Raw genomic sequence first — 11334 nt, 5'->3', positions numbered from 1 at the left:
CATTTTCCTGGGCTTTCACTTTCGGCATAACACAGGTGAATAACACTGTCCATGACCATAATTCCCAAGTCTAACAGTATTTTACAGACATGTTTAATTATTTAAGCCTCCTTTCTCTTCTCTGTACTGGAGTTCTTTTAAGCCATCCACCCTTGATGGGCTATCAGCAGGACAATAGACTCTTACAGAGTCCACCACATGCATTGTTTTCTGCCCACATCTGGATGGATCCATAACAAATTACTATGTGAATAAATATCACTGAATGACAGAAATATTGGAAAATAGTAGGGTAATGAAGGCAAAAAATTATTGCTGACTTGAACACCCAAAGTCATTCAATTGTTATATTAGGATTAGAAGCAATAGCCACGTGTTGTCAACTATTTCAGCACTGTTTTGCGCTGCACTGAGACAAGCATGGGGACTGGTCTTGATATATCAATGAGATTTTTATTTTCAATCTCCATTTGGGTATTGGTTAGCCTACAACTAGGGTGTGGAAATGTTAGGAATATTTTGCTCTTCACTCAGTCACTTAGTAGCCTACTCCCGACCAGTCACTTAGTAGCCTACTCCCCACCAGTCACTTAGTAGCCTACTCCCGACCAGTCACTTAGTAGCCTACTCCCGACCAGTCACTTAGTAGCCTACTCCCGACCATTCACTTAGTAGCCTACTCCCGACCAGTCACTTAGTAGCCTACTCCCGACCAGTCACTTAGTAGCCTACTCCCGACCAGTCACTTAGTAGCCTACTCCCGACCAGTCACTTAGTAGCCTACTCCCGACCAGTCACTTAGTAGCCTACTCCCGACCAGTCACTTAGTAGCCTACTCCCGACCAGTCACTTAGTAGCCTACTCCCGACCAGTCACTTAGTAGCCTACTCCCGACCAGTCACGAGGAACATCGCCATATTTTCCTAAAGGAAACACTAAGGTTTTCATTTCTTGGAATAGAAACACCATAATACTAATAAAAGTTCTTAAAATCAATCCCATATACTACTCTTACAAAAAAGGTTTGAAATTCTCTAGTACGGCCAATATTAAAAACAGTCAAATGCTTCTCAAAGATGCCCTCTGGTGGTCAAACTTGTACTAACTAGCATTAATGGCAACAATGGCTGACACTTAAATAACGTGCCATAGAATTCTGAGGCAGCCCACAAGCTGTGCTGCTGTACGACGCAACTTTTAAAGGAAGAACCACTAAGTGTTTTCATCATTCTAGACTGCAGCCGGTAGCAACAAGAAGTGCTGCAATGTGTGTGGACCCAAGAAGGACAGGAAGACACAGTACACATGCATCAAGTGCAATAAATACATTTGCAACACACACACAGTAAAACTCTCTCCCTCATGTTGTGTGTAGACCAGCCTTCATTTGTGTTCAATGGGGCTCATTTATCATTTCCATAAAATACTTTATGTAAAATATGTCCTTCCAATATGATCAGTTCAAAGTAATAAACATCAATAGTGATGAAAACCTTGTTTAATTTATATTCATGATTTATTCCACCCATGTCTTGATTATAATTTATTATTGTTTACAAAAATCTCATTTTATCCCCTCCCAAAAAATAACGCTTTTAATGATAAATGTGATCTAGCAGAAGGAAATGGCAAATGTTAACCATGTATGTCTAGGAATGGGGCCTATCTGAAGTCAATGTACCGCCAGATATATATCATTACCTCTGTTTGGTTTCAGGCTGTTGTTCACTCACAGTCATTTGAATATGTTCTCAAACTAATGCACTGTTGGCTAATCCATCAATATGCTGCATACGTCCCTTCCTCCCGGGGCTTGTTTACTGGGAGAATATGGTATAACTACTGTATAGGCCAGGGGGACCATTGGTTATTAATTACACCAGGCTGAGGCCTAAAGAGAGGGGAAGATAGGAAAAATGGACAAAATGTAATGTGGAAAAATGCCAGCATGTAAACCAACATGAACAAACACAAACCAAGGCAAAGAAGTTGTGATGTGAAGGCATTCACTCAGAAACAGAACTTCCTCTCTCCCCAACAGTCTCTCTGAGTGTTTGCCACTTGGGAACCCTGCATGGCAAGGCTGGCAGTTAGTTCACAGCTCTCCACATCTATCTCCTACAATCATTTCATCTCCCTGACACACTCAGTACCTATGGAGCAGAGAAGAGCCCCTCAGGTTCTATTGGTGCTGCTTAGTGATGGGGGAAAAAAAGATGGTTACATATCGCAATATTATTTGTGTACAAAACATTAAGAATACATTCCTAATGTTTGAGTTGCACCTCCGCCCCCCCACCCTCCCCTTTGCCCTCAGAACAGTCTCAATCCGTAGGGGCATAGGGATGCTGGCCCATGTTGACTCCAATGCTTCCCACAGTTGTGTCAAGTTGTCTTGATATCCTTTGGGTGGTGGACCATTCTTGATACACACGGGAATCTGTTGAGCACGAAAAACCCAGTAGCGTGGCAGTTCTTGACACAAACCGGTGTCTTGCACCAACTATCATACCCCGTTCAAAGACACCTAAAAATGTTGTCTTGCCCATTCACCATTTGAATGGCACACACACACAATCCACAATCAAATCGAACCGCAATACATTATTATCGAACTGCAATACATTATTATACCATACCTTACATATCATACCTTGTCACTGATTCATGTGTTTGTTTTTTATGACCGTGTTTTTCTTTCTGCTTGCATTTTGTATTGATATTTGTGTATTTTCTGAAATGTATGTAAGTCAGGGCTCATCTGTAAAAGTGACCTAGGTCTCAGCATGACTCCCTGGTAAAATACAGGTAAAATAAAAAACATTTACATAGGATTGTGAGAATTGATAGAATCGTGACAATTGCAATACATCGTATCGCGTCTAAGTATCGTGAGGTCCCTGGCAATTCCCAGCCCTAGTGCTGCATCAATACAGTCAGTCACCACCACGACCCACAGCTACAGTCAGTCACCACCACGACCCACAGCTACAGTCAGTCACCACCACGACCCACAGCTACAGTCAGTCACCACCGAGACCCACAGCTACAGTCAGTCACCACCACGACCCACAGCTACAGTCAGTCACCACCACGACCCACAGCTACAGTCAGTCACCACCACGACCCACAGCTACAGTCAGTCACCACCACGACCCACAGCTACAGTCAGTCACCCTCACGACCCACAGCTACAGCCAGCCACCACAACGACCCACAGCTACAGTCAGTCACCCCCTACGACCCACAGCTACAGTCAGTCACCACCACGACCCACAGCTACAGTCAGTCACCACCACGACCCACAGCTACAGTCAGTCACCACCACGACCCACAGCTACAGTCAGTCACCACCGAGACCCACAGCTACAGTCAGTCACCACCGAGACCCACAGCTACAGTCAGTCACCACCACGACCCACAGCTACAGTCAGTCACCACCACGACCCACAGCTACAGTCAGTCACCACCACGACCCACAGCTACAGTCAGTCACCACCACGACCCACAGCTACAGTCAGTCACCCTCACGACCCACAGCTACAGCCAGCCACCACAACGACCCACAGCTACAGTCAGTCACCCCCTACGACCCACAGCTACAGTCAGTCACCACCACGACCCACAGCTACAGTCAGTCACCACCACGACCCACAGCTACAGTCAGTCACCACCACGACCCACAGCTACAGTCAGTCACCACCACGACCCACAGCTACAGTCAGTCACCACCACGACCCACAGCTACAGTCAGTCACCACCACGACCCACAGCTACAGTCAGTCACCACCACGACCCACAGCTACAGTCAGTCACCACCACGACCCACAGCTACAGTCAGTCACCACCACGACCCACAGCTACAGTCAGTCACCACCACGACCCACAGCTACAGTCAGTCACCACCACGACCCACAGCTACAGTCAGTCACCACCACGACCCACAGCTACAGTCAGTCACCACCACGACCCACAGCTACAGTCAGTCACCACCACGACCCACAGCTACAGTCAGTCACCACCACGACCCACAGCTACAGTCAGTCACCACCACGACCCACAGCTACAGTCAGTCACCACCACGACCCACAGCTACAGTCAGTCACCACCACGACCCACGGCTACAGTCAGTCACCACCACGACCCACAGCTACAGTCAGTCACCCTCACGACCCACAGCTACAGTCAGTCACCACCACGACCCACAGCTACAGTCAGTCACCACCACGACCCACAGCTACAGTCAGTCACCACCACGACCCACAGCTACAGTCAGTCACCACCACGACCCACAGCTACAGTCAGTCACCACCACGACCCACAGCTACAGTCAGTCACCACCACGACCCACAGCTACAGTCAGTCACCACCACGACCCACAGCTACAGTCAGTCACCCTCACGACCCACAGCTACAGTCAGTCACCACCACGACCCACAGCTACAGTCAGTCACCACCACGACCCACAGCTACAGTCAGTCACCACCACGACCCACAGCTACAGTCAGTCACCACCACGACCCACAGCTACAGTCAGTCACCACCACGACCCACAGCTACAGTCAGTCACCACCACGACCCACAGCTACAGTCAGTCACCACCACGACCCACAGCTACAGTCAGTCACCACCACGACCCACAGCTACAGTCAGTCACCACCACGACCCACAGCTACAGTCAGTCACCCTCACGACCCACAGCTACAGTCAGTCACCACCACGACCCACAGCTACAGTCAGTCACCACCACGACCCACAGCTACAGTCAGTCACCACCACGACCCACAGCTACAGTCAGTCACCACCACGACCCACAGCTACAGTCAGTCACCACCACGACCCACAGCTACAGTCAGTCACCACCACGACCCACAGCTACAGTCAGTCACCACCACGACCCACAGCTACAGCCAGTCACCACCACGACCCACAGCTACAGTCAGTCACCACCACGACCCACAGCTACAGTCAGTCACCACCACGACCCACAGCTACAGTCAGTCACCACCACGACCCACAGCTACAGTCAGTCACCACCACGACCCACAGCTACAGTCAGTCACCACCACGACCCACAGCTACAGTCAGTCACCACCACGACCCACAGCTACAGTCAGTCACCACCACGACCCATAGCCTGGCCTGACACTTTTGATCATTGCAAATTGAATGAACATAACAAGCCAGTCAATATGTAATTTACTCCCTTCTAACCAATAAACAATAGGGAGCTGCCCGTGAATAACAGCATGAAAGGAAGTGCGCTCAGACTGATGTCAGTTTCCGTAATGAAATATCTACTTCGCTCTCTTCCAGAAAATAGGAGCACCCTTCATGTAGGGGAGTGAAATGTCCTAGAAAAAGTCTCTGTGACTCAATAATGAGAAAGTGTGCAGTCCTTTGCTGTGTTCCACCCACATATTCCTTCTCATATTTTGGGGGCATACCGAGTGAACATCTGTCTGTTTCCTACACTCCAGGATGAGACATATATTAAGAGTCTCACTGATAAATACTGGTGAGTAGTGTAAGAAGTGCCTGAAACAGGAACACATCATCTAGGTATTGCACCTAACTCTGTGGGGGACAGATGGAGGGAAGTAGACATTGAATAAAATCCTTGTTATAATGTAATATATGACTATGTCTCATCAGTTACAACAGAATAGATAGAATATAACGCTGATAATTATCCCTAGTGACAGCACTCAAGGATGGGCATAAATTACAAATTACAAATCACACTGAAGAACAATGTATCCAATTAAAATATAAGCTACTTTTTCAAAGTATTGTATTTATGCTAGAGATATCAGTTATTTTTGCATCTCAATGAAAGGTGACAGAGCATGAGACATCCTGAAAATCAGTCTTCTAGGACAGAAACATCAGAACAAACTTCCTTTAGATTTTTTGGGGGGAACTATCTGTTGTTCCATGTAGTGAATTTGCTATTCAATGCGTTTGTATGGGCTAATAGCAGTAAGGCCCCAACATTGTTTTCTTCATATCAACAACAAAAAATATTGGTCACAAATTCTAATTTTAATTGTATTTATTTCACCTGTATTTAACCAGGTAGGCCAGTTGAGAACAAATTCTCATTTACAACTGCGACCTGGTCAAGATAAAGCAAAGCAGTGCGACACAAACAACACATGGAATAAACAAACGTTCAGTCAATAACAAAATAGAAAAGTCTATATACAGTGTGTGCAAATGTAGTAAGATTAGGGAGGTAAGGCAATAAATAGGCCATAGTGGCGAAATAATGACAGTTTAGCAAAAAAATTGAATTTAGATTGGAATGTTCCACTTCGCAACCTGGGTCTCTTCCAACACACAAGACCCACGCACACACACAGAAAATACACCCTTGATGTGGTACGGTGGGGCTATTGCTCACAGGAGTAGTGTGGGGTGTTAAATCTGCCTAGAGATGAGAGAGAGAGTGGCAGGCTCTCAGAAAAGGGGCATCAGAAGCCATTTTAAATTTCACCAGGATGACGTGTCCTCCACCTCTCAGCCGGCGCTGACAGGGGTGACAGTTAGCCAGCTTGAAGGTTACTGAAAGTCGGGAGGAACTCAGGAGTTTGCTGCTTGATTTAAGACAATGTTTTCTGTTCTACTGTTAGTAAAGTATTCAGCACCCCAGATTATTATCATTTTTTTCACAAAAATAAATATGTAAGGAGGCTAAATAAATTAACCTGCGGACTTCTGGCAAACATATTATTGTGATAAAGTAGTAAAAACCAAAGGGGGAGATTTGGTCTGCAGAGAGGAGAGAGGCGATAACAAAAGTTGTGTTCGTGGGAAAAACCACCAGTCACGATAAAGCTGGCCTCAGAGAGCATTTATCACAGGAGTTACTGAGATGGCGCTGGGCTGAAAATTAATGTGTTGGAGGTAACTAATGGTTTGTCACCCATTCCCGGTAGGCAGGGCCAGGGAGAGGCTGTTCTTTACTGTGTGTCCGTCTGCAGGTGAATGACACAGAACAGTGTTGTTGTTAACATGTCTTCACTGGTCAATAATAATCTGCAGTTGGTCGACATCCAACGACACATTAATGCATTACGTTCCCGTGCTATGACCAGTGAAGGGAGAAGAAAGTTCACGTCTTTGATAAAATACACATTTAAACCCAAGGACCAGTGGCACATTGCGCTCGATCGATCGGGCCGTGATTCATTCTGAGGGGGAATTTGGTGTGGATCAATTTTGTATGAACAATTTTATGTTCTGCGTGGTATCGAGCATCAGGGATGCAGAAATCCATATATTAACTGTGGTAATTAAAGTCTAACGTTAACTAATCAGGAAGTGTATTCGGTCAGCCAGTGGAGAGATACTGTACTGGGTGGTGAAGGGAGGGAGGTCTTTGTACTGTACTGGATGGTGATGGGAAGGGGGTCTTTGTACTGTACTGGGTGGTGAAGGGAGGGGGGTCTGTGTACTGTACTAGATGGTGATGGGAGGGGGGTCTTTGTACTGTACTGGATGGTGAAGGGAGGGGGTCTTTGTAATATACTGGATGGTGAAGAGAGGGGGGTCTTTGTAGCCATCCACTGAGGGAGCTCAGGGCTTTGACAGAGGCTGTTAGGGCTTCTGTAGGCACCCATGTGTTAACTGTGAGGGGTCACATGAATCCACAGAAAAGCCGTAAAACCATTCTTCTAACATTTTTAAATATTGGTGGCCACTGGCCAGCCATCATCATTTCAACAAAAAACAAAGCGGCTCTAGTTTGGCTGTGTCAGAGTAGCCACTGATTCATTCAGTCTTTGAATTTAGGCGTCACATGACGTCTATTTGTTTCTGTTGGACAGTGATAATCTTCTGGTAGCCCCAGTCCATGGGTATTCCCTATCCCCTGGTGGATTGGGTTGTTTATTTCAAAACGAATTTGACATCATCCAATCACCAACGGTATAGCAGTCTCCATCATTGCCTAATCCCTGCCATACAGCTGCTCCAGAAAGATTAGAACACAACTATACAAAAGTCTAAACACAGTAAGTAAATAAATATAGGGTTGATCAACAAGAAAATCAGCTCCATGGATAAAATGTTTATTTTTGTTTTGTAAAACCTGCAGAGGGATAAAACCTTCAGACCAATTCTATTGGTCTTGAAAGGGCATGATACATTTTCAGAGGGGGGGAAGATGATTCTTCTTCTGCAGAAATGAATCTCTGATGACAGGTTAGTCACTCCGTGTCCCATCCCTTTCTGGTATGTGGTTAGAGTTAGAGTAAACACTGGCTAATCAATTCCCCATCATCGCCTATAGATCACTGTCCGGGAGCAGAGACGTGGCCTGACTCTCTATGCCGGCTGATGTACCATTCCATTATTGAACTTGCTGTATGAAGCCTTATTTAATGCTGAGATACTGGAAACTCAATTAGACACAGAGGTAATGGATTACTGCAGTAAGAATGCCATCACCAGAAGGACTTTACATTAGGTCCAGCATGGACAAATAACACAGAGGACAGGGCTTTGAAATAGGATTTTCAAACTGCTGTATGTCTCCCTGTGTCCTTCCTTTCCAAAATCATCTCAGCAACATCATATTTCAGTAATCATCTCAGCAACATCATAGTTCAGTAATCATCTCAGCAACATCATAGTTCAGTAATCATCTCAGCAACATCATAGTTCAGTAATCATCTCAGCAACATCATATTTCAGTAATCATCTCAGCAACATCATATTTCAGTAATCATCTCAGCAACATCATAGTTCAGTAATCATCTCAGCAACATCATAGTTCAGTAATCATCTCAGCAACATCATATTTCAGTAATCATCTCAGCAACATCATAGTTCAGTAATCATCTCAGCAACATCATATTTCAGTAATCATCTCAGCAACATCATAGTTCAGTAATCATCTCAGCAACATCATAGTTCAGTAATCATCTCAGCAACATCATATTTCAGTAATCATCTCAGCAACATCATATTTCAGTAATCATCTCAGCAACATCATAGTTCAGTAATCATCTCAGCAACATCATAGTTCAGTAATCATCTCAGCAACATCATATTTCAGTAATCATCTCAGCAACATCATAGTTCAGTAATCATCTCAGCAACATCATATTTGCCGTAGCCCTTTCCTGTAGTCAAATGACCAAACTGCGCTCTAGTGATCTCATGGGTGGAATATTATTCATATTTTTTATAATTTCATAATTAATAAACATTATTCAGAAAATTCTGTATTTCTATTTCAAACGGTTTTGTTATATTTCAGTCTTCTGTGATGTATATAAAGTTTAATATTGGGATGCAAACTCAAAATTGAATCCATTTCAACTCTATATCCGACATGGTACAGGTGTCTTTTTAAAGTCCATTACCATGTGTGTGAGGTGCATAGTTTTGTTTCAAAGTAGATTTGCTTAAAATTAACAAGAAACATTATTTTCCTCTAAACTAATGTGATCAGCGTCATAAATGGCCAGTGGCCATGCGGTGTAGGCGTTGGTTAACCACACGACTGTAAGCATCATGACGCCTGTAAAGTCTCCCATATTTAGTGCTCGACTTGGGCAGGAGCTCACCGGAACTGACTACCAGCACCTCACATTTTCTTCTGCTTGGGTTCCTGTTCCTCTTCTAGAATATTATCTCAAAAGTCTTGCCCATGTTGTACTGTCCTATTAATGCAGTTCATTTTCATGGAAGTATTGGAGCTTCTCCTCCCTCATCAGCTCATCTCTCCAGGTGAACATCACACCCCCCACATTATTAAAGACAGAAAAACATGAGGATCATTTTAAGATGGCTAGTTTAACAGGACTAGCTGTGAGAACACTCTGCAGTTACAATTCTACGTAATAACACCAACCCCCAAGAGCTGCAGTTAATAATTACAGTACCCAATCAGATGGATAAATATCCTATTAATAAATATCAAACTCATGCACTTTTATTTACCATAACCATGCTTTATTATTACCAATGTGATTAAAAGGATACACACAAACATACAAACTTCCAACAATAAAATACGTCAGCATATGACAGCATATCCAGCATCACACATTTTCAACAATGGCGCTCTTCCTCTTAGCATTGGTAGAGCTTGTTGACCCTCAGGACATCAATGTCGGACATGCCCTGTCTCTGTCCGATGGCCACAGATGGGTCTGGGATGGGAGAGATGGTTTCCTTTCCGTAGTTGTTAGTGTAAGCGGTTTTATCATAGTGCATGACAGAGGAGTAGTCGTATGCAGTGTTCAGGTTGTTGGTGTCCTGCTTCTGGAAGTTCTCGACGGCGTTGTCATAGATGTATTGCCAGTTGATCTTGATATACTGGTCACGGTCACTCCTGTTGTGCTCGTGGTGAAAGCCCAGGGAGTGAAGCAGCTCATGCTGGATGATACCATGTTGAACACAGCCAAACTGTGCAAGAGACAATGTCTGCCTGTCCCCAACAGTCCCCATGGTACCAAAACACCCACCGCTGCTCTGAATGTCCAGGTAGGCAGTCTGTTTCTTACGTGGGATGAAGCGGATGCAGGTCTTGCCATGGAAGTACTTCATGGCCGTCTCAATCGTCTCTACCTCCAAGCTGGAATATACAGCGCTGAGGATGTAAGGCACATACACCAAGCCGTCGGATGACTTCTTCCAGAGACAGCTGTACTGGCTGCTGAAGCACTTCATGGCGTTCCTGGTTCTAGGAGCCAGAATGTCTCCTTCCAGCAGCAGCTCATTGGTTCCGTTGTTGGACTCCAGGATCGCTGAAGTGATGGACACATGGTCCGGCTCAACATGGACCTCATTTTCACTGGCCTGTGATAGGCCCAGCAGCAGCAGCAGAAGCAGGCTAAGAGTGGGTCTGTGGTCCATCTTTCGTCAGAGTATGGAGTTACTTTGGATGGATGGGTCCTTGGCTTTACCTGTGGAGGATCCTAAAATGGCTCATTCACCAAAGCTTGATGCCAGTGTTCTGTCAGAGCTGAGTTTATATACAGCTGTCCCATAGGTGTGACTGTGTAGGATTAAGGGTTGGGGATGATGCTCACTGTCTTGGAAAAACAACCAGAGGGAGTACTCCACAACCTAACCCACTGTTTCAACAATTCATCTGTGTGGGTCAAATTACATTACACTTCAATTTCTTGAGGTAGAAGTCATCTCTATTACAACCACATATCCAGGATCAGATTACCTCATCCTACGATCATAATATTAACCATAAAGGGGATCAGATTACCTCACTGTCTGATCATAATATTAACCATAAAGGGGATCAGATAGTATCTGACCATAGATCAGTGGTTAGGGACAAACTATATCGAATCCATTCCT

The 11334-nt window shown here is 44.9% G+C and overlaps 1 protein-coding gene across 1 annotated transcript; it reads right to left on the bottom strand.

The window, feature by feature from the left end:
• Positions 1-9944: 9944 nt before the first annotated feature.
• Positions 9945-10962, bottom strand: LOC139548279 (low choriolytic enzyme-like). The gene has a single exon (XM_071357856.1). It carries the CDS (start codon positions 10870-10872, stop codon positions 10087-10089), a length of 786 nt encoding a protein of 261 aa, XP_071213957.1. The 5' UTR covers positions 10873-10962; the 3' UTR covers positions 9945-10086.
• Between the last annotated feature and the right edge of the window lie 372 nt (positions 10963-11334).

Source organism: Salvelinus alpinus, chromosome 21 (genome assembly GCF_045679555.1).
Source record: "Salvelinus alpinus chromosome 21, SLU_Salpinus.1, whole genome shotgun sequence".
NCBI classification, from domain to species: Eukaryota; Metazoa; Chordata; class Actinopteri; order Salmoniformes; family Salmonidae; genus Salvelinus; species Salvelinus alpinus.
This window is presented reverse-complemented; position numbering and strand designations above follow the sequence as displayed.